Source organism: Squalius cephalus (assembly GCF_949319135.1).
Source record: "Squalius cephalus genome assembly, chromosome: 3".
NCBI lineage: Eukaryota > Metazoa > Chordata > Actinopteri > Cypriniformes > Leuciscidae > Squalius > Squalius cephalus.
This window is the reverse complement of record NC_137124.1, coordinates 11,872,998-11,897,874: the sequence shown is the minus strand read 5'-3', so window position 1 is coordinate 11,897,874 and position 24,877 is coordinate 11,872,998. Positions and strand designations below refer to the sequence as shown.

Genomic DNA, 24,877 nt, shown 5'->3' with positions numbered 1-24,877 from the left:
GATTCTGCCTTATGTTCTCAGATGAACATTACTGTAGTTTGAGAGACTTGCTACAGTATATCATACAAACAAATGTGTGCCATAAAATCTAGAAAAATACATTTTCAGCATAAATTTTATGTATTGAACCTTTTATAGGTGTCAGTGTGTTTCTTCCTTCAGCTGGTAGGAAACGCTTGAATAAATTAACTCTTTATTGATAACCTCAGATCCATTAATATAATTAATAACTACGCAAAAATAAATGTGTTATTCTTGTCTATTGCTAGAAAGTAAAGAGTGATTGCTGTGCTGTTTTACTTAAAGAGTGAAGTAAAGAGTGATATATATTATATATCTGAAAAGTGTATATATATATAGTATTTTGATATCCTTATAATATTTTAACTACTGCTGTAACAGTATGTGTCGTTCATACATATTAATTCAAGTCAAGTCAAGTTTATTTATATAGCGCTTTTCACAACATAGGTTGTATCAAAGCAGCTTCACAGTAATAAATTAAAACAATACATCAATGTTTGTTTCTAGTGGAACGTCCACGTTTGGTAATGCTGATCAATGGTATCGTTGGTTGATTAATTCAATTAAATATCCCCAAATATCCCCAAATTCGTGTACATAAAATTCGTAATAATAATAAATCAATGATAATCAATTTGATATATCAAGTGATACAAGTCTCGCCACACATTAGCTTGGTGCCCCAAACGTTCTCCAATGTGCTTCTTGGAAACATTACATTTAAAAAAAGCGGGAGCTCAAGTTTCTGTCTTACTGGAGTTTGCCGAATTCTAAATGACGTTCGCTTCCGAAGATGACGTTGGAGAAGGGGTGCGCGCGCGCTCGTGTATGTGTGTGTGAAACAGAGCGGAGGTGAAGAAGAGGAGGATGAAGCAGGGAGCGGAGGATGGGAGGAAGAGTGGAGTGAGAGAGAGAGAAAGAGAGAGATAGGCTGGCTATCAAGGGCTCGTGTGAAGTGTGAATGTCTGAGAGGGGCTTCGATGGGAGTTTTATCGCAGCGCCGAAACAAAGACGCGATTTTTTTACCATCCGGAGAAACATTGTAGCGGAAACTTTAAACTTTTACCCGCCAGAGCGGCAGCGCCGTGCCGGGTCCCGGCTTTGTCTCGCGACGGGGGGAAGTACGCCAGCACACGCGAGGATCAAAAGAACCAGCACCAGTTTTGGATACACATTTTGTCTACACGACGAGGGAATCCGTGAATATTGTGTTTGTTTAGGAGAGTGAGAGAATGGCGGCCAACATGTACCGAGTTGGAGGTGAGTATTATTGTTGAGGCTAACACTAGCAGCAGGCTCGCGGGGGTTAGCATTAGCATTAGCGCGAGCGGCTGTTTCCGCCTTAGTTACAATGAGCGGAATCCCGTTGCTAAGCGAGCTAGGCTAGTTTCGTTACGGCGGCTTTTGGGTTAACTCAATTTTATTTATTTATATATGTATTAAAGGTCACTTTTAAATTTACTTGGATATAAAAACTTGCATTGGGTCGCAAACTCTTTCGTAGTTTTGATTTAATTAATTAGCCGCCGCAAGCAAGCAAATGAGCTAATTATGAGGAAACCCGTCCGTTAGTTGATTAACTTATGATGGTTTTTACTCACTTTTTCAAGACTTTCATTCAAGTTTTTGTCCTACACGTTGCCTGAACCGTGCCATTCTGTCAAACTTCTGACAGCTGAATTATATGGAGTGTATATGGGAGTTTCACAGCACGGGATGCAAGGACTTTCGGTTTTGTTTCCTGTTTTAAAAGAAACAAAGTCAAATAATTGTAATAATACTGATATTGGGGGGAAATTTGATATTTTCAACTTGAACCTAGATTTGGTGTTCGTGAAAAATAATTCAGAGACGAGAAACGAATAGTTCAGTTTATAAGTGTGAATATAAGTGCGTTTATTTGTGTATAAGTGAATTATTTCTATGATCATGCACGTGCAGAAGATGCTTATGCGATTTGAGCTGATATAGCATAGTTTCAGTAGTAAATCCAGCTACAGTTTTCAGTATGCAATATATACCCATTGTCATCTCTACTGTATGCTGTCATCTATTGTCAGAGATGCTCCTCCTCACTGTTTATTGAAATGCATTTTAACGTTACCTTCTAATAATATTGCATGCGCGTTAACGTCATTGACTGGACTTGTGCATTATAGTGCTTTTATTTTCTTAAATCCGGGAATCGACTGTAAATAGGTCACGACAATCAGGCTGTGTTGCTTCAGCAGATGCTGCTGATTGATGCTTTATTGCAGTTGCAGTTTGATCAAGCAGGGTTTGATGGGAAGTTCTGGAAGAAAAACTCCGTTATTACACGCTTGTCAAAATGTATTAGAGTTTATCAAGACTGGGTTCAGAGGAAGGCGAAGTCTGCATCTGCTCACAACATCAGTCATTTAAAATGTTTTATACAATTAAAGGGAAAGTTCACTCAAAAATGAAAATTCTGTCATTAATTACAAACCATTCATTCATAGAACCCAAATGAAGATCTTTTTAATGAAATCTGAGAGCTTTCTGTTCCTCCATTGACAGCTACGCAACTACCACTATGACGCTTCAAAAAGTTCATAAAGAGATTGTGAAACTAATCCATAGAAATTGAGCGATTTAGTCCAATTTTTCTTAAGAGACTCGACCACTTTATATGATGAACAGATTTAATTTAGGCATTTATTCATTCACATACATTGATCAGCGAACATTAAACAGAAGCTCAACCGAACTTGAAGCGCGATAAACCTCATTGGTTCATGCAGAAGCTCAAACGTGCTGCGTTACACGAGAATGGACCTCATTGGTTCTTGCACATCGAGCGAAACATGCTTGAGCTTCCGTTTACCACAACTGATTTGTGTGTTGATTGATGTTTATGTGTGAATAAAAGCCTAAATTCAGTCTGTTCATCATATAAAGCGATTGAGTCTCTTCAGAAAATTTGGACTAAACCGCTCAATTCATACGGATTAGTCTCTTCGTGAACTTTTTGAAGCGTCAAAGTGGTGTTTTGAGTAGACTGTCAATGGAGGGACAGAAAGATCTTCATTTACTTCAGTGCATTTTCCTGTGCTGTTTGCTAGTGTTTTGGGAGGTTTACACAGTCAGGTGCTGCTTTAAGGTCATTGAACTTGACCTTATATTCTATTCTGGCCCCGAGCCCTTGCATCCCCTTTTCACCGCTGTGAATCTGAAGCTTTGTGACTTAAATGCTGTCCCAATGCTCTTTATTTCACCCATCTGATCAGAGTGTGTTTTAGTCTTTAAGCTTCATAGAATACATTAGTGATAGAACAACATAGCCAATATCTGCTGAATAGTGATACACTGATTTATTGGCCAGACTGAATTATCAGTTGATATTTGGCCATTTTGAGACAGTCGGCATCTGACAATTACTCTGTCTGATTGGCCGATATCCAAAAGTGTTTAAAGTCTGCATGAAAAGAAATTCCTATTTTCTAAATGCACGTTATTGATCTAATTGTGAACGATTAATCTGTGCATGTTTTATTTTTACGTGTACGTTTTTTTAATGAAAATGTTATGTATTATATATATTATATAATATGTAATGAACCTTCAGTGAAACGACAGACTTCTCCAGTCATTTAGTCTGTTTAAACCCCGCCCCTTTATTACAATCAACTGCAAACTTGCATTCAAATCTGCCTCCATCCAATCATCAACCATCATTTCTTTTTAGTTAATCCTTTTTTCTTGGATGTACTTCACAAACGGTACTTCTGGCACATTGCAACTTTATATTCAACCAACAGCCTTGTCAATGGATAATAAACAGTTTCTAATTCTAATCAGTCTTTTTAGTGCATTTTAAATGTGTAAAATAATAATTCATTTCTAAAGTCCTTTACGGTCAATAATTTGAATGCATATACGGGCGTTATATACCTGTCGACCCTCTCGGACACTGGTGTCTAGATATCATTGATTCGTTCTCATTTGTAAGTCGCTTTGAATAAAAGCATCTGACAAGTGTAATGTGAATGGAGATATGTTTATTGACATTGGGCTTTGAGAGATCCATATTGTTTGACCACTAGAATCCATGTTTATATCATCTTTGTCCGGGACACTTGTGCCTCTGAACTCTTGGTTTGAATGTCGCTCTCCTATTATGCAAACATGGCACACTTTTCAGTAGTTAACTAGCAAATGTTACTGTAGCAGTAAGCATGCTAAAGGATAAGGGATTCCTCTCCTCCTTTGTGGTGCATTAAGTTCAAACAAGGCAAGATGCAACTGCTCTGTTTTTCAGGCTCAGCAAGAGAGAATTGAAGTGTTTCAAACCAGGACTATAATTGAGACGGTTTTGGTTCAGTGAAGCTTTCATTGTTTATCATGGGGTGTTAATTGAGACTTCTAATAAAGATGCAAAGAGGATACTTGTGTAGTGATGCATGCAGGGAGAACATTCTGGTCATGTGCATGTGGGCAAATGCATATATCAGGTGACATTGTGTGGTCTGTTAAATAAGGATCTTGCTCTATATGAGCGCATACTGCCAGACAGATATTTTTATCATATCAAACAACACAGTGACTTCATTTAGTTCGCTTTTTTTCTCTCTCGATGCTTTACACTAGTGGTCAAGCAGACTGGAGTTTTTGAATGGGCAATTTTGATACTAGAGCAGAGCAGATGCTTTTATCCAAAGCGAATGACATTGCATTCAAAGTTGTACATTTTATCATTCATGCATTCCCAGGACCTTGACGTTGCTGGCACTAAATGCTCTACTGTTTGAGCTAAAGGAATGTAATGACAATAAATGTAATGCATATTAATGATATCAAAAGAGATGCATACAAATGCTGAATTGAAATGAACACTTAGTTTACACTAGAGAGATTGACTCAAAATTCACTAAAATATTTGGAAACAGGAATGTTCACTATCCATTCGCAGGACAGATCTTGAAATGTTCAAATGAAGATCGCGATTAACTTAAATTCTTTTTTTTATCCAGCCCTAGTGACAACCAAGTAAGCAATTTGTAAGTTAAATTTTTCGCCTCAAAATGTGTAAATACTTATAAACCTGATTAATTTTTTTTCAGCATCTTGACCAGCCCAAGTCATCAAGTAAGGGATAATGTACGTCTATCCAGTTGTTATCAAAGAATAAACCCAGACAGGGTGATCAAGACTTGCGTCAGCCTGAAGAGGTTTATTCGGCGTTAACAACCTGCTGGATGTACATTATCCCGCTTATTACACGGCTACTTGCCACATAAGTAAATAATTAGACATGAAATATTGATCTGAGACTAAATATTTTATTAGCTCACTGGACGCAAAACTTCCACGAGGAAAAAACATTCCTAACAAGCGTATAGCACGCGTATTGCTGAATTCAGTAACCCGGAAGAGTTATTGTGTTATCCGTTTTCAGCACGATTGACCAATCAGAATCAAGCATTCCACAGAGGCGTGCAATAACACTGGTTTAGCAGATGTTGTGAGTTTAAAACAGGACTGGATCTGTTTCTCTGACCAATAGCAGAGCAGGGGATTGTTCAGGAAACCTGTTTGAAAACCATCATTTTTGATATTCTGTTTCAGAATGCTAGTAATGCAGAAACTATGCATTTCACCTATAGGTTTACTTGTATACTATTTTTGTCCATGTCAGTATCTCCAAGCCTCAGTGGATATTTAGGTGTCTCTGAATACCAGATGCCATGAGCTAACAAAACAACATATCCCTGCTTGAAGAGCAGATGGCTAGACCCTGTTTCTCCTTAAGGGAAATTATTGATCCATGTGGCTCAGTCTCTCTGATTGATGAAGCTCATGAACTTGGGAGAGAGACCTCCATTTTGATTTATCCCTTGTGGCCCAGCTTAAGAACATGGCTGAGTAGAGGCGAGAAAAGAAAGCGTTAGTCCGATCAAAGATCAACGTCTACCAAAACGTCCAGAGCTGAGCTGACCAACTCGAACCAGAAGAGAGAGAGAGTGATTGCATAACCAAAGTGATGTGTTCAGTGTACAGGCTGTTGACTGTGCCTCATCGGATGTGCTCTCAATATTGACCCATACCATTGCTCATGTCACTTTCTGTATGATTATGGATCTCTTGCAAAAAAACGCAAATTTTTGGATTGTTCATGTGTTTAGTTATGGAATCTGTATTTTTCCCCATGTCTATAGATTTGAATAGACTACTTTCCTGTTGGTAGAAGAAAGCATTATTCAAATCAATTAGAATATTACATATATGAAAAGGGTTGTGAAGAACTTTGTGAATAACATTTGTTCCTGTTCGTTGGAGTTGGAAGAATGCACAACATATTGGAACCATATTACTTTACTGATATTATAGACTTTTCTTTCTTTTTTTTATCAATATTGGTCGATATTGGATATTTAATTGTCATGCTCCTTTCTCCTATTTTTCCATTTGTGTTACATTAGCTACAATCTAACGGACACTGAAAGTTAAGTTTTGTCCCAAATGACGCACTAGTATACACTATGCTATGTGCTTATGTATTATGTACCCAACTGTATAGTGTATGAATTTTATAAGGTTATTTTGTCATTCAACATTAGAGTCTGAAATAGGGATGGGCATTTTTGTCAATTTCAGTCATTGAGAGGTCTCAAATGAGTACTAAGTTATCAACCACTTGCTTAACCAACATAAAATAGGCTAGTTGTTTTAAATCTTAGAAGTTGGGCTGTGAATATAGGGAACATGACCATCACTTTAACAAGTGCTTTTAATTTTGCTTAACTTTTAATTTATGTGCTCTTAAAAATAAACTACTTTATATGAAAATGTGATCTGTCAAATCATCGTACATTAACAGATAGACTTGTATTAAATATCGTTGAAACGGTCTCAACTAGCGAATACAACAGGCATATTTGTTTCAGTTAGAGACCAAACCGCTGATGGATGGGTAAACACTACACATGATGTACTTTGATTTTGGCATTTACACATGCAAGTATTTCTTATGTTCAGTAAAATCACTTGTTTGGAGTTAGTAAATTATGTTTCAAAATAAATGGCTAGCCTACCATTTGCATGGCTTGAAGACATTGAAGACATTAATACATTTAAAATATGTAACTACGGCACGCTCGCTTTTCCTCGTGTGTCTGCTGCACGTGTTTTGCACACCTCAAAACTATGCACTCTAATGATGATTTTTATCATTTCAATTATTGTCGACAATTAATCGATCTTTGATTAATCATTAGCATTCCTAATATATGCACATACATAGTCACTGCTGGGTAGATCAATCACAAATTGTAGTCGTTTACTGATTCCAAATTACATGACAAAAATTTAGTAACGTAATTCATTACACATTACTCTACTTTTAAATGACTTTTGACCTAACTCGTTTATCACGTTGAACTTAATAGGATAATCGTGTACAATATTGATATAACGATACAAAGAGAAAGAAAATATAAGTGCATTAAACATTACGTCAGGGTTTCTGTAGGTGTAAATGCAGGGGGTTTGTGAGTTTAATGAAAAGCTAATGATTAAATAAATCATAATTTAAAAATAAAATAAATAAATAATTTTGAAATTATAATACAAATGTGTTTAAAAGACATAGCAATACATTGTTAAATGACTTGCTGAGTGATAATTCAAATAATAATTAATGTTCGTCAGGAGCTGATTAGAAATACAATGTTGCATTGTTGAGAAAACGCTTAAAAGTGAAATAGAAGTTGTGGAATCAGTTGTGAAATCCTTTGTGGCCTTTCAATTTTTCATGTAATTATAGCCACCTGACTAGTGGCTGGTCTGTGTGTGCAGTTTCACAAAACTAGAAGAATTTTTGAATGTATACAAGCGATATATTTTTAGAAAGGAACATTTAAAACCTGAAAAAGGATTAGTGACAATCAAATTCTGAATTATTTATTTTATTGCCATTGTGTGAATAATGTAATTATGAAAAATGTAATTATGTAATCAATAAAAAAGTAACTATAGTTTAATTGAGAAGTATTTGAAAACTTTTGGAATCTGATTTGGAATATATATATGTGTGTATGTGTGTGTGTATACATGACTTTAAGAAATGAAACTCAGTGATGTGTCACTTACAGATGGTTTCTTTTGTCTACTGCAGATTATGTGTATTTTGAAAACTCCTCCAGTAACCCGTATCTGATCCGCCGAATAGAAGAACTCAACAAGGTGAGTTTTGGAACATGTTCCATCTAATCACTTAACGTAATCTTAAAGAAAAAAATAGGCCACTGCTTTTGCTTCCTTTTCCTTGATGCATGCAGGTTTTTGTTGTTTCCGTTTGCTTTCATTTGGCCTTAAGCTATTTTTGACCAGCATGACTTAGCCTAGACTCGAGTCAGACTGACTGTGATTGGTTGGGGCTTTTGATGGCTGCCATTCATACATCATCAATCGGCATGTGCATGTGAACATTACACTGTACACGGATGATTGACATATGCCAGCTCTCCGCTAATGCATTGTCACTCATGACAGCAGCGTAACAGACTGTCTCTGTCACCTGCTCCCCTCTGTTGTGCATTGCTAATGCTCAGCCATCATGCTGTTGTCTGCCGATGCACGCTGGGCTGTTTGAGATGAAGACCCAGCCATAAGAGACTTATATAATGCTGAGAATGACACAGGCCTGTTTCCTGGAGCAGGGATTAAAAACACTTTTATGTAACCTCATTTTGAAGGGCTGTGAAGCTCAGCAGGATGGGTAAACTAATGGAAGTGGTGTCTTTGTTCAATATGTATATGTTAGTCAGAATTCAATTTTGTCTTGAATATTCACAACGCTAACCCACACCATGTTGCATTGAGTAAGATTTCCATATGGAGTGGTTCATTTTCAGTGCTGGAAAATGAGTAGAAATGTAGTTATTAACAGGACTCACAACTTTTTACTTTAGTGCTTAAATATTGATGCAGTTTCTTGTAAATCATAGGCAGTGTCATTCATTCCCACATGAAAGTAGTTCCCTCTAAAGTTATACTAACTATGGGTTTTTACAAGTCCATGACATGAATAGCATTTGAGGTACTTATTTCACACATTGTATAGAGAAAATGGCTGTGTATGCTCTTTTTGTATTTAGTCTTTCTCACACTGTTTCTTGCTGCTTGTCTCTACCAAGACTGCCAATGGAAATGTAGAAGCCAAGGTGGTCTGTCTCTTCAGGCGGAGAGATATATCTGCCAACCTCAACACTTTGGCCGATAGCAATGCAAGTGAGTACCCAACTGTTTCAGTCTTCTCTTGAGTTCACGTCTCGTCTTCACACTTAAGATAAAGTGTCACTATGTAGATGTACTATTTGTATTGAAACACCAACAAGGATTTACAGCTTTGACGGGCACACTGGGAGCCGATTTTAAGGCACCAAAGAGGATCAATCCAATGTATAAATTAAGACAGACTTGCATATTATATAGCCATGAATTTTCTTCAATCTGAATGGAGAAGCAAATCCCTAAATCCCTGTTGACCATACTACTTTATAATTTTATGACCTATAATGTCACCATGAAATCAAAATCGACTATTCCTTTCTTTTTCTGAAGTGCACCAGCATGAATCGGGACAATAATGGCTACCTTTCACTCGCATGAGATTGCCGCAATTAGCAAACGACAATGATCCAGTCAATTCCCAATGGACAAAATCAAGTCCCACCTTACATTTTCTTTCCCTCTCCATTTCACTCAGATATACGTCACAACAAGGAAGAAAATATTATTGTAATTTCCATTTCATGCCTACTTTAAATATGGTAAAAAAATTCTTAGTGGAGCTTAGTGTACTACACTCTTGTATTGATGATTGAGGGTGTAATCGATTAGACAAAATATTAACTCATTCACTAATTGGACAGACAAAGGGGCAGTGCATCTGTAGAATTTTCAAATGACTTGCATTTCTGTTCTTCAGAAATCTGTGGAGGTTTCTGTGGAGTTCTGCAGGTGTACATGCCAACAAGTCGAAAACAGAAGGACTTAGCTGAAGGACATCAATCTACACAGGCAAAAAAAAACTAGATCACTTCCATTATAATTAGGGACGGACAAGATGATAAACTAGTCACCCAACCGCAACAGAAAGACTTAGCAGCACATCCATTGGTTAGAGGACTGGTGGTTTTGTGCAAAAAAAAAAAAGGTTATCGATATTTATCCTTCTATTTTTTTGAGTAACTGTCAGTTGCCCTATTGAAATTACTTGTGCTCTTGGATTCATTTCATGCTATTGTTAGTCTATGCACACATACAGGTAAAATCTACAGGTCTTTGGCCAACGCATCGCACAATGAGTAAACTCCACATCTGAAAATGTATGGAAACTGATGCCCTCTGTCTAGTGGTTTTTGAACACTATCACGTCCTATGCAAGTGCACTCTGTGAAAAGCATCTGATAAGGTCTGTAGTTGTCAGTTTGCTGAAATGAAGCCGCCTCAGTGACGTATGCGGCCGACAAATACGCCCTCGGGAGGATGCAGCCTTCGAAATGAGACGCTGCTAATATCTACTTTTGCACATCCCTAAATGTACATTCATTATATCACAGCTGCAGGCATCCCACATGTTTGATAAAGATGCTTCATCTCACCTACATGCATGCAGCAGTGGTTCATTTTTATGTAAATTCAGTGTACTTGAACTGCCGTAAACCAGTTGTAATTATGTCAGTGCAGTGCATTAACCTATCCATTCCAGAGTAGGGTCAAGTTTGGGTCGAGAAGGTTATTGCGTTGACATGGGCAGTTAGTGTTCAAATCCTTTGCGGTCATGAGAGGTCAGTGTCTGCTTGGCTGCCCGTTTAATACTGAACGAATCCTCCTCTTTATGTTGTGGCCGTCTACTGCCCTGTTACACAAGATCAGGGCTCTCATTTACATCACCACCTCGTCTCTCTACCTTCTGCCCATCTTCCTCCTCCCCCCACCCCACCCCACCCCTCCTGAATGGGCTCCTCTGTGCTTATCCTCAGCTGCCATCCGCCCTGTGCTCTTGGAACAAAAGAGCCTTCATGGGACCCACCGGGCCATGGCGCTCAAAGGGTTAACACTAGGTTAACACTGTCTGGCTAGTGTCTTTGTCAAAGAGTGAAAGTGTTATTAAATGCATGTATGTGTGTGTGCGCGTGCATTTGGCTCTGAGGCTGTGCGTGTATGATGGATTTGTCGTATGTGTCTTGAGCGCTTGTCTGCTTGTATGTATGTGTTTGTGTGTGTGTGTGAAAGAGAGCTTGTGGCTTTTTTTTTTTTTTTTAAATGCGTACTTGTGCATGGGGGGGGTTGTTGCTCAATGGGGGGATGGGCGCCTCAGGTTTGTTGCACAGGGTTTCCCAGTAAAGCTGGCAGGGACGCATTGGCCAAGGGGAGAGAAAGGAGGGGGCAGGGCCACCGGGGTGGCAGGAGGGGTTAATGGAAAGGGGTGTGGTCTGATATCCCGCCCTTTTCATTGACAGGGTTTCCTTTGGCTCCGTGCAGGGGTGGAGTCTGGTCAGATCGTCTGATAAAGTCCTGCCAGGTCTCCTCATCTTAATACGAGTATCTATTTAAGAAATATCTCTATCGCCGTTGTAAATCTGTGGCAAAAGAAATGTTTTTAAAATGCATTCAAGACATTTTGAGTTGACCTGCAATTATAATGGTTTGCTTCCCTTATAAGTCAACAGATCTCATGAAGGATATTCAATTTACTTGTTTCTGAATGAGTGTGAAATTGATTTCAACCATTACTAATAACCTAAAGTGATGTGTAAATTTAAGATTTGGTCTGTGTGTGTGTGCTCTGAAAGGGAGCTGGTTCACATCAGACCTAATTGAGGCCATTAGCATCACACTCATGTTTGTGTGTGTGTGTATTTTAGGAGACTTTGAAGAGGAGTCCAAGCAGCCTTCAACCTCAGAACAGCAGAAACACCAGCTTAAGCACAGAGAACTGTTCCTGTCTCGACAGTTTGAGTCTCTACCGGCCACGCACATACGGTAAATACACTCACGCCGTTTACAGACACAAACATCTCAGGATTGAATCATATAATCCCATCAGAACCCAGACTCGGGCTCCATATGTGAGGTATTTGATTTGTATTGATAGTCCTGTTTATACTGTGTATTATTGTTTTTATGCAGAGGAAAATGCAACGTCACACTTTTGAATGAGACTGATGTTTTAACTGGCTACTTAGAGAGAGAGGTAAGTGTCCACCTGCGGTACAAGAGCACTCACTGTGTAGTTTTTCATGGAGTGTCACAAAGCTACCACAAGCCATAGTTTAGAGACAGGCCAAAACATGACAACCCTGTTAAAGTGACTCACAAAATCTGTCAAAAGTAGGCATGCTCATAATTAGCTGGTTAACTGACAGTAAGAATTTTCGACCGATTAATACTATCTAAATAAGCAATTTAATTCGGTCCGAATGCAATCATACGATGTCCTGCCTGCCAGTGTATGTATTTCCATATCTCTGCGCACCTGCTCACGTTAATTATTGCTTTCAAAGCTAGCTTGGTATTGCTAGCCTCTCTAAAATTGCCCACCCTACCTTTAATTAAGTAACTGAAATATATTTTGCGTTTGCATATTTATTCCTTTTATATATGGTTTCATTCCAAGCGCTGCATCTGCGTGATGTGACGACGTGTGAATCCTCATATTCTGTTGTTTATGCTGCTGTTTGCGCATGTAAACCTAAACCCCTCCTGGAAAACAAATTTGGTTATTTTTAATGGATCACAGACACGTATCCATTCTAATTTAATTCTAATTTAACAATCTTGTCTGTTAATGGTTAATGATCGGTTAACGAGCTTCATTTGTCATTAGGGAAAAAAACCTAAAATGAACATCCCTAGTCAAAAGGTCTGTCATGTTTTCACCTTTTTGCTAACTGTACTTTTTTTTTATGTGTTTATTACAAAAATAATTTATATATTTTCACAACCTTTTCGGTTGTAAACAAAAAGCTGACTTTTCAGCAGTGTCACATGATCCTACAGAAATCATTCTTATGCTAATTTGGTGCTCAAGAGAAAACGTTATTAATGTTAAAAACAGGTGTTGCTGCTTAATATTTTTGTGGAAACAGTGATACATTTAGGATTATTAAATGAATAGAAAATCTTTTATAACTTTTTTTTTTTGTTGTTGTTTTTTTTTGCTTTTGATCAGTTTAATGTTTCAGTGATGATAAAGTATTTAAAATCTTTCACTGATCCCAAACTTTTGAATGGTAATTTTTTTTCTTCTTCTTGATGTTAGATATTTTCTCTTTTTTACATCAAAGTGAGCACCTTTTGTTGGATTAACATGAGGCAAGTGCATCAAGTGTTTGTGTTGTCTAACGTGTGTGTTTGTTCTGCAGGACTGTTTCTTCTACTCTCTGGTGTTTGACCCGGTGCAGAAGACCCTGCTGGCTGACCAGGGGGAGATCAGAGTGGGATCCAAATACCAGGCAGAGATCCCTGACAAACTGGCTGAAGGTCAGAAGGTTTTAAATGTCTCTACGCCTCGGTATTACTAAAACATGGTCCTTTTGATGTTGAAAACTTGGACATGATTCTTATTACAATATTGTATTAATACTTCAAGTCCTTGATATTTTCAGAAGACATTTTTGGAAAAGTTTCTTGTTGGATGTTTAAGGTCTAATTCAATGTTTTCCATCTCATCAGTTGAATTAGACAGTCGAGTGCAGGAGAAGCTTGAGACAAAGGTTTGGGATCCTGATAACCAGCTGAAGGATCCGCAGATAGACCAATTCCTGGTAGTGGCACGGTTAGTATTTCCCTTCTTTCTTTTTTTTTTTTTTTTTTTGGACTGACCATTTTTGCTTCTTTAAAATGTTATTGTGCAGTTGCATGATTTGAATTGTTTTTATGTTCATTTTAGGGCTGTTGGTACATTTGCACGTGCACTAGACTGCAGCAGTTCAATCCGCCAACCCAGTCTACACATGAGCGCTGCGGCTGCATCTAGAGACATCACACTGGTGAGAGAATGGATGCATTCAATCTCTCTCTTCCTTAACTACTCATAAAAGTGCATTCCTCATTCATTCACTCACACTGTTGGGGTTGTGTAGGGTTTTCAGAACATACCGGTACTATGAAAAAACGAGTACTGGGTATATTCGGTACATGCTTTCAAATGCTCTTGTTCGTGTTTGTTTGAGCGCTCTCTAAACATCAGAGGATTCTATTTACAGCGTGTTTTTACCAGCATCGTAATGAGTCACAATCATATCTGTTGACAGTCTTAGTGATTATAAAGGGAGGCTCCTCTCTTGCTTTGTTTCCCATTCACAATCTCAATTCAAGTTTAGTTTTTTTTTTTTTCATGACATTGGTTCAACTTTTCTTTTTAAACCGGAATAATGACCCTTTAAATGCGCGATTGAATCAGAGACTGCGATGATTGACTGTGATAACCAACTGACGAAAAACAAGACAAGACAATTATTTTTAAAGTACTTAATTCAGCCGTTTTTTGCTCTGGTACTGAAATTGGTACAGAGAACCTTGAAATTTTACTGGTATTAGTACCGACTACTGAAATTTTGGTGCCATGAAAAACCTACTTCTGACTTTGATTCACACTGTCCTGTCTGTCCGTAGTTCCACGCCATGGACACTCTGCAGAAGAACGGCTACGACCTGGCCAAGGCCATGTCCACGCTGGTGCCGCAGGGTGGCCCGGTGCTGTGCAGGGACGAGATGGAGGAGTGGAGCGCTTCAGAAGCCATGCTGTTCGAGGAGGCTCTGGAGAAATACGGCAAAGACTTCAATGACATTCGCCAAGACTTTGTGAGTTTACAACACCATAATTGACCATTTGCTCTCACACAAACTGCACTATTTGGGAAAGTTCAAATGATTTAAATGTACATTTTTTGTTGAACTGCAGTTGCCCTGGAAGTCATTAGCTAGTGTGGTCCAATTCTACTACATGTGGAAGACTACTGACCGTTACATTCAGCAGGTATGAAGCTTTGCATGCTTTTAAAATCAACTTTTCTTCATGCATATGAATGTGTATCTGAATCAAGTTATTTGTTTTACCCACCAGAAAAGACTAAAGGCAGCAGAGGCTGACAGCAAGCTGAAGCAGGTGTACATCCCCACCTAGTGAGTATTTAGTGTCACTGCACTTCAATCGTTAGTATTCTTTTTCATTAATAAATGCACAAATCCCATGTAATTTAGAGAGAGAATTACCATTGAAGAGTCTGGAGCCTGTAATGTTTTGAAATGAGTATCTCATGCTCATCTAGGCTGCATTCAAAAATACAGTAAAATAATGATTTTCTGTGTTAATATTTTTAAAATGCAATTTATTCCTGTGATGCAAAGCTGAATTTTCAGCATCATTACTCCAGTCTTCAGTGTCATATGATCCTTCTGAAATCATTCTAATATGATGATTTGGTGCTCATGAAATATTTCTTTTAATTATCAATATTGAAAAAATGATTGTGCTGCTTAATATTTATGTAAAATCTGTGATACTTTTTTTCAGGATTATTTGATGAATAGAAAGTTCAAAAGATTTTTCTTTGTAACAATGTAGAAGTCTTCACTGTCACTCTTGATAAATTGAATGCATTCTTGCTGAATAAAAGAATGAATTTCTTATTGTTGAACATAACATTAGCATAGCATGAAAAGTAGCTATTTATGTTACCTATTCTGGTGTATTTTTTTTTTTTTTTTTTTTTTTGCTGTATGAAACCATCAACTTATCAGACTCTTTCCTGTAGTATGTTTGTGTCTCCTTTTTGAGAATCTAAATTTAGTTTTCTCCTTCAGCACCAAGCCCAACCCCAATCAGATCATGGCACCTGGAAATAAACCTGGCATAAATGGTGCCACAGGCTACCAGAAAGGCCTCAGTTGTGAAAGCTGCCATAGTGAGTGAACTCAAGTCACTGTACACATCCATGGCTTCTATTTAGATACAAGCTCAAACATCCTGTATATTAAAATGAGTGTATCCATCAATTGTGCTTGTTACTCCTCCAGCTGCCCAGTCTCAGCAGTGGTATGCATGGGGCCCTCCCAACATGCAGTGCAGACTCTGTGCCTCCTGTTGGATTTACTGGAAGAAGTATGGCGGTCTTAAGACCCCCACTCAACTAGAGGGCGCCACAAGAACTGGCTCAGTATGTGAATCCTGTCTTTTGCCTTCATGTACCTATTGACAATGATTACTGTTTTTTAAAAATATTGGGGTTTAATGCTTACAAAAATCAAAAGTGGAAATATTTTGTAAGTTTCATTGATCATCTTGCTGGCTAGTTTATTTCAGGCCAAACATTTTAAAGAGACTGTTTTTTAATACTAAATGGAAAACAGAAAATTACCAAACCAAACGATGAGCATGATGTATCTTTCCAATAGGATGCAGCTCCACGTGGTCACATGACCCGCCAGGAGGTACAGGGCATGTCCCCGTTCACCAGCAGTGCAGGAAGAGCCAAACTTCTGGCAAAAAATCGGCAGACCTTCATCCTGCAGACCACCAAACTCACTCGAATCGCCCGTCGGGTGTGCCAGGACATCCTGCAGTCCCGCCGAGCAGCCCGTCGCCCCTACGCTTCCATTAACTCCAATGCTGTCAAAGCAGAGTGTGAGTAAACATTTGTTGTTGTTATTGTTTTCTTCATCGGGGGATTTTTAAAAAAGGTTTATTGCTTTTATCTCCAGATTCTTTTTGACTGCCTCTTTTTCTCTTTTAGGTATGATAAGACTTCCTAAAGCAGCAAAGAGTGCTATGAAGAACCGCACTATTCCTCGACCGTCCCTCATCAATATAGTTAAAGAATTGGGTATGGCTTTAGCATTACATCAAAACCAAAGTAGTGATATAAAAGCATTGTTTGAACAAATTTAATTACACGCATCACCTTTAAAGGGTTAGGTCCGCCAAAAATTAAAATTGTCATCAATTACTCACCCTCATGTCATTTCAAACCCGTAAGACTTGCATTCATTATTGGAACACGAATATATTTTTATGAAATCTGAGAGCTTTCTGTCCCTCCATTCATTCTCGTGTTACGCAGCACGTTTGAGCTTCTGCGAGTTTTGTTCTCGCGCATCAAGCAAGTACAGTTGAAGTTCTATTTATCTATCTATATGTGAATAAAAGTAGCCTGGTTAAAACCAGACCATTCTCAGTAGTAACTGAGTTATGGTCTGGCAAAGCTTCTTTAATAACTCATTTCCAAAGGGGCATCACCAACGGACGTCGCTCAAATGCCTCTGGGCGCAATTGGATAGACCTAAAACTCCTAAAACCAATCAGAGCGATCGTCATCGAGTAAAGCCATATGCGGCGTCCCAATTCGCCTAAGTTACACTACGCCATAAAAGTATGTACTCTTTTTGTGAAGAAAATGTATTTACTTTTGAATGTGTAGCAAAAAAGTAGGCAAGCTTTGGGACATACTACTTCGTCATCTTTATCGGACGGATCTGTCGCGTGCATCCTGTCACATAAACTGCCCTGTCAATCATCGTGTCACAGTTAAAATCCTCTATTAAATCTAATTTAATTTCCTACCGATTCGGAGAGAAATGTAGTAGCGCGTTCATCTGCCAGTGGGTCTTTCATGGAGACTGTCCTCATGTGTTTGCAATTTGAATATAATAATGCATTTAAAACTTGAACGGACGTCGCTCAAATGCCTCTGGGCGCAATTGGATAGACCTAAAACCAATCAGAGCGATCGTCATCGTGTAAAGCCCGCCTCAACGTTTCTGATTGGTGCCGCGATTTCGACGGCATGGAAATGGGCTTGAATGAGCTCTTTGCCAGACTACTTGCAGAGCAAATCTAAATTTGCCGGAAGTTGTCTGGGTTTTCCCAGGCTAGAATAAAAGCCTAAATTCAGTCTGTTCATCTTATAAAGCGATCGATTCTCTTCAGAAAATTCAGACTAAACTGCTCGATTCATATGGATTAGTTTTACGATCTCTTTATGAACTTTTTGAAGCGTTAATGTGGTAGTTGCAGAAATCAGATTTATTAAAAATATCTTCATTTGTGTTTCGAAAATGAATGAAAGTCTTACGTGTTTGGAACGACATGAGGGTGAGTAACTGATGACAGAAGTTTCATTTTTGGGTGAACTATCCCTTTAATGGTGGGAAAATTAGACATAAAAGTGAATTAGTTTCTTGAAAAAATTTTACGTGTGACTTCATGTTTGAATATTAAGGGTTATTGTGCTCTTTTCTTTAGCTATTCAAGCCCCTTTGAAACTCAAAGCACCTCGAGGTGCTCCAACACCAATCAACCGTAACCAGGTCAACCAGCCTCGAAGTGCATCCGCCCTACTGGGCAAGAGGCCCTTCGACAACGTGAGTATTCCTTACAAATATACATGAACCTTCTCACAGGTAGAAAACAGTGTACATAGATCTAAGCGCTCTCATTGGCTACAGGCTGGAGGTCATTCTTTCTCCACCAACGGAAGGCCGTTCGCATCGGGAATGAGAGCAGCCAACCAGTCAGTCATTAAGAGGCAGAAGGTCAGTCAAGGAGATGCTCCAAATCCTGTGGTGTTTGTGGCTACGAAAGACACCAGGTATGTTTCAAAAACATCTTAATGTCATGCTTTGCTTTTACCTGGGACTAATTCCAAGTGTGTGTTTCACAGAGCCCTGAGGAAACACCTCACTCAGGCAGAAATGAGGCGGGCGGCCAGAAAACCACACCTTCCGGTCAGAGTCAAACTTCCCGTGCCACCCCGGCCACTTCCCGTACCCATCTTACCTTCCAGCACCAGTGAGCCAATTGTGTTGGAGGACTGAGCGATGTTCCAGTAGACCACATCCATTGCCAGAGCATGTTAAACCCACCAATCATCAGCTGTTCTTCATTCCTCATCTTCTGTTGTCCCCCCAGAATCACACGTGCACAACCACGCTCACGGGAAAATGACGTACCGCATACTCTTACACCAGCATACACCAGAATTCATAGCATTTTACTCCCAGTGTTAAAGTTTAAGGGTTCGATGCCCTGCTGTCCCGTTGCTTTTTTTTAATTGCAAATTCTTTTAACTGTGTAATTTAAAGTGAATCATGTTCATTCTAAGATGGTGTTAAAGCACACTTTATTTTTCTCCAGTTCTGTCGTTATTTGTATAAATATTAACAAGATTTTTCGAGAGTTTGATTCTTGTGTGTATGGAAAGTGGGATTTAAATGTGTGAGGGAGTATGTGGTCTTTTTACCATCATTTTCTTCATTTCTTAGGTCGCTTGTGTTAAAAACAAAAATCACCCTTTTTCATGCTAAATAGACAAATAAATGATTGCGCTGCTCCTTTTATTTCAGCCTTTCAGGCCTAGCTGGATTGTGAAAAGACGGAAGGCATTACAGCAAAAGTATTACTCGCTATACAACGGATCTGCGGTTGGGTTGGTGTTTATTGAGAGCGACCTGGTTTTTCAGACAAGATTGTTTATTGTGATTACGGATCCAAAAATCCTGCAGTGTAGCTACTCCAGTCAGTGATATTTGAAGGTCTTGTAGGATTCTAGCTGAAAAGCTGGTCTTAGAATGAAAACACATTTTTGATGATTTAGAAAGGCTTCGGGTTTCAGTCAAGTGTTGAAGGTGTTCATGAATGTAAGGCGAATCTAGGTTTGAGGTGGTCTCTAATCGGAGGTCAGATGTTGCAGTCAGTTTGGCCTGTTTTGTACCTCAATAATTGAGCTTTTTCCATAAACGACTTGAACAAAGCCATAAATATTTGTTTTCCACTTCTGCTCTTTTTCCAAACATGTTAACGCACTAGCATTTGTGTTATAATGGTCTTGTGGGCTACTGGGAAGCTAATTATAGCAATTGTAGATAATGAGAGAGGGAAAAGATGTTTTTGAGTTTTTCTAGTAATGACTCGATATAGGCTGATGTTGATTCATACCCCATCCCCCCTGAATTTTTTTTTTTTTTTTTTTTTTTGTAAACTTGATCCAGTGAGATTTAGAAAAGCTGTTTTGAGTTTTCCTTGTCATGGCTCAACTGTAGGGTAATATTGATGCATATTTCCGCCTTATGATTAAGCTTTTTTTTCTTGTCATTTCTTTTGTTTTTGTTTTTTTAGCTGAACGGTTGGGCATTTTGACAGATTTCCTGGTTTGCTGAGGTTCATCAACACAAAATTTCATTGTAAATTGTTCCCCCCATTAGGGGTTTTGTAATGTTTCTTAAACAAATGGAGCGTGCACTGCACACTAAAGACACAAATAAATGTTAACCTGTCCCCTTTTAAGTGTCACCAGTTTTTTATGAAGGGGGTTTGTGACCCTACAATATTTTGGCAAAGCGTGAAAAAAAAAATAAAAAAAAATACATGTTAACATTGATCTTCATAATGGGAAAGAGTTGGGGAGGGAAGACTGGTTGATTTTAGGGTTTGATTCAAGGGTGTGAAGGATTTCAGTTTTGTCAAATCAATGACAAGTTTCTTTCAACTCACAACTCAAACTTTTTTTTTAATATTCCAGTGTCTCTGTATCCTTTAATGTATCTTGTGATAAGAAAATAAAGATTTTTTTGTTTGTGGTCCTAAACAGGCAAATTTTCATCTTTCTTTAGAGCAATTACATGGGTATTGATTTATTTGCACTTGCAGCGGACCTTATTCATGGTAGACGCCATATTTTTTCGCGAACGAAAACGAGGCTATGGATAGTCTACACACAAGCGTGTATAAACCTTTCTGGTTATGTGCAACAAACTTCCGTATTCTGTAAAACAGATTGCAATGCTTCCGGTCCATGTCTTTCGCGTGCTTCGTTAAATAATGAGCTGTTTTACTCAAGAAGCTAATAAAGATGAGCTTAACCTACTGTATGCATTGCATGCTGATTGATATCTAAATGTTTTTTTTTTCTCACTTACATTAGGATATTAAAATGGAGTAAAACGCCAGCAATCAAAATAACTAGCTAGGTTAGATGATTATCTTAAAAGTCCATAGATACCGCCATCAGTTCATACTGCCATTAACATTTTCCGACACGCTGATAAGACCAGGGGTCTCATTTATAAAACTGTGCGTAGGATCTAGTGTGCGTGCGCCCGAAAGGCAAAAATGGCGTACGCAAAAAAAAAAAAATCAGATTTAAAAAATCGTGCGTACGCCAGAACCTGCGCTGAATTCACTTTATAAATCCCAGTCAGCGGAAGATTATGGTCATTATATAAAATATATATCTAAATGTGTATATCAGATGTAGCCTAAAGCATAGTTTAAATCATTATTTTATTTATTTAAACTGTTATTGTGAACATGCACTGTATTTATAATCAGGAGGACTCAATGAAGATTTAAAGTGGTTTTCCTTCATCTGCTGTCAGTCATTCAGCTCACCATCGGTGACGCCAAACTGCTCCGTCTACAAAATGTTCGTATACGCATGGGTCAGAGTTTGCGTGCAGGTGCGCAAATTTTCCCGTCAAGTTTTCTTTTCTAAATCACAATTTATGCGTCGGAAGTGGCGTACGCCTCTTTCAGGGCATGTTTTGTGCGTACACAATAATTGGCCCCCATACCCAGGTTTCCACATATACTGTCTATGGGTTTCCATTAAAATTTTCGGCGTGAAGCCTAATATCCCACGTAAAATGTATTCTCGTAAATGCGTAAACTGTAACACAGTAATGTGATTGAAATAAAATAAGTATACAGGAATGTATGGTAAACTGTTTAATTACTGAGATCATTAGAGTATCGACAATAGGCCTAACGTCCGGTCTGCTCCTCGTAAGCATTCTCTACAACAAGAAACATCACTTGCTGCATCATCGAACAGCGCTCTTGCAGAATCTTTGGAGTTCAGTGATAATCTGAGAAAGAATCGCCGAGCAGTAACGCGATTCTAAATCTGAGCAAAGTCTATGAACACTGTTGGGGAAAGTTACTTTTAAAACTAATGCGTTACAATATTGCGTTACTCCCTAAACCTATTTATGGAAAGTAATGCGTTACGTAATACCTGTACAGTAGAGGGCGCTGCTCAAACAAACCTCTCAGCTGTGCTGCCTTTCTGGACTGCAGAAGAAGAAAGTCAACGTTACTTAAGCAATAAAAACAAAAAAATGAAACACAAATGTGATGTTTAACTAAAGTCATTTTTGCTTATTGCTATGGTTGAATTGGATCATGAAAGGTCAGCAGCAAAGACATTGGTTAATAAAGTGAGATGAAATACATAAAGTAGCCTATATTTGTGTAATTTAACATTTTATTGCTGGTTTGCATAATATTCTGAGTTTGCATTTCACTGTTTTTATTTTGAGGAAAACCGAATCTGTTTTTGTGCAAGTGAGATGAGTAAATGCCTGCTCACATTTAGTCTAGAACTATAATAACAATCAGTCATGTTAAGTAACTCAGATATTTTGTTGTAAATGTAAAAAAAGTAATGCCTTACTTTCTGAATATGTATTGCATTACACCCAACACCGTCTATGAACACTACACACGACAGTCCATATATTCAGCGTGTAGAGATGCATTCAGTTTATAGACACTCCGTACAGACAGTCACACAGTGTGTGTATCAGAAACAGTTTTACAACTGTACATCTGACATTATCAGATACAGTTTGACAACAACATCTGACAGTACCAAAGACATTATGACTACATTAGACATCATGTCCACAGAAAACAGAGATGTGTAGCTAAAGTTTGACATCGACAGCAGCATCTCAGAGAAGAAGATGGTGTCTGAAGGTCTGAGTGAACCAGCAGAGGGCAGCAGTGGCAATGACTGCTTCTGGAACCACTGAGAACACTAGCCCACCGAGTGAATGTCAACGATCAAGTGACTACAGAGCTTTCAGTTTTACTAAATCATTTCCCTCAAAGCATTTTCAAACTGAAGCATCTCATATGCAAATGTAGAGTGCACTGGACACCTGTCACTGAGGTCTGGCCCAGTGTCTTCATAGGAAATGAGTAAATCTAAAACATACTGTATATGACACGTAATACCAAACCATGTGAGAGTAATAATGCAATCCTATGAACAGGAATCAAAACACAATGCAGTTGTTTTCGGTCACTATCAGAAGCATACAAGTAATGTCTACAAGGAAAGGTCGACACAAGGGCAAAATATTACCAAGACATGAACATCATTTACTATGGTGTGCTGGCAATGGAGAACATATATGAAATCAGCAAGGACTTATTCCCACCAGCTTCAGAAATCATCCACTGAGTAACAGTAAGAGCGGACACACACACATACACATTTATTATCTGTTATTTATCCAAACGTGACATCTGTGAATTTGTTTTGAGTGTCTTTGTTTTTATTTCCTCAGATAAGGTGTTAGTGCGCTGCATGGAGAATGTCAGCCACTCCACCACAATTTTTCTGGCATATCTGATGATCCATATTGTTGGAGGATGCCTTTGACCACGTGTGACAGACAAGAGATGGGTCAGGACCAACAGGGACTTAAAGCAGCTGATCATCCTTAATTCAAACCTCTTGACGTAGTGGAAACAGGGCCAGTTTTTGAATTTTGAAAATTTATGTTGGAGCATCAACATTTTTTACCAAGGCACGTTTATAAAAGCTTAAATGCCCTAATTTGAACTAAGGCCTAATCCTGGTTTAGTCTAAACCCTGTCTGTGAAACCCAGCCTATATTACTTAAACTTTAACTAAGGTAAAATATAATTATCTAAAGAATGAAAGGTCATCTGGACCATGTCTTATTCCTTTATTAAGCATGCTATCATGGCCATGACCTTCTAGAGACACACTCTTCTGCTTTTGTTTCTTTGTTTTTTTGAAGCAAAGTCTTCAATAACTGCATCATAAGAAATCTGCTCGGTAGGCCAGGTTCCCCCTCGTCCCAATGGTCATACTATCCATCCTAGTATGTGAGATTACAATAAGTGTCAAAGCAGTATGTTGAAAAAAGTATGACAAAAGTCCCCGGATGGTCTACTATTTCTGGTATTTCCAAAGTGTGGATGCCCACTCACGCTTATATTGCCCACAACCCATTACGCTTTGGGGGATCTAGAACTACAAACATGAATAAAAAGGGTTAAAAACTACAAACATGGTCAGGTCACTCCCAGGTCCGAACAGTCCTAATTCAGAATCTCAAGTAACAAATTAAGGAGATGAAACCAATACAGGGGGAAAACATATTTAACGGTGTGTCTGCTATGGACAAATACTGGTTTGACATTAGCAAGCTTCTTCCAAGCTGCAAAAATTAAAGGGTGCCTGTGGGCATACAGTCGGTTCAGTATGTTTGTACGATTTTGTAACTTTTAATGATCTAAACGATGCAACGTTGAAAATGCATATTTCCACAAAAGCAAAAAACATTACTGTGACAAAACTGTGGAAAATGTGCTGTGTGAATTAAACATGAGGTCTATCACTGAATGAACTGTAGGCTACTGTATGAAAAATAAATATATACATCACAGTCTCTATTGCTTAGCTGATTTAAAATATTTAATAGGTAGGTTTATTAATGGGTGGTCAAGCAACAAAGCACATTAATATAAAAATCTATTATGATTTAAGGCCACAGGCTCATCCATTCAGTCGAAGTTTTCAATTTTAAAAATATTCTATTTAACTATTATAGCAAATGGATTTATAGCAAATGGATTTTTTTTAAATGTTTTTATTTTCAAATATCTCCTATTAAGTTTATCTTTTATTGTTTCCTTTTCGAATCAGTTGCTCGATTGCTTATTGTGTGCGGACTGGAGTAAATGTACATCCTCATCTAAAGCCTCACAATAAGCATAACACAAAGACTG

General features: G+C 38.3%; 1 protein-coding gene across 2 annotated transcripts; it reads left to right on the top strand.

Moving 5' to 3' along the window:
- The first annotated feature begins 826 nt into the window (after window positions 1-826).
- mta2 (metastasis associated 1 family, member 2) lies at window positions 827-20,316 on the top strand. 2 transcript variants are annotated; one of them, XM_079867761.1, is made up of 18 exons: window positions 827-1,284; window positions 8,159-8,226; window positions 9,180-9,273; window positions 11,916-12,033; window positions 12,181-12,244; window positions 13,416-13,533; window positions 13,726-13,828; window positions 13,943-14,042; window positions 14,668-14,856; window positions 14,957-15,031; window positions 15,119-15,177; window positions 15,859-15,959; window positions 16,072-16,211; window positions 16,450-16,678; window positions 16,788-16,877; window positions 18,296-18,414; window positions 18,499-18,585; window positions 18,714-20,316. In XM_079867761.1, exons 1-18 carry the CDS (start codon window positions 1,257-1,259, stop codon window positions 18,843-18,845), a joined length of 1,914 nt encoding a protein of 637 aa, XP_079723887.1. In that variant the 5' UTR covers window positions 827-1,256; the 3' UTR covers window positions 18,846-20,316. The 2 variants fall into 2 exon arrangements, with proteins under 2 accessions (XP_079723887.1, XP_079723886.1); XM_079867760.1 differs by having other exon boundaries at window positions 828-1,284; window positions 18,499-18,641.
- The last annotated feature ends 4,561 nt before the right edge of the window (window positions 20,317-24,877 follow it).

Coding starts and splice junctions, on each gene's coding strand:
- mta2 (XM_079867760.1), top strand. CDS start 1,257: ATGGCGGCCAACATGTACCGAGTTGGAG. Junction 9,274..11,915: donor TTTGGCCGATAGCAATGCAA/GTGAGTACCCAA, acceptor TGTGTATTTTAG/GAGACTTTGAAGAGGAGTCC. Junction 14,857..14,956: donor ATGACATTCGCCAAGACTTT/GTGAGTTTACAA, acceptor GTTGAACTGCAG/TTGCCCTGGAAGTCATTAGC.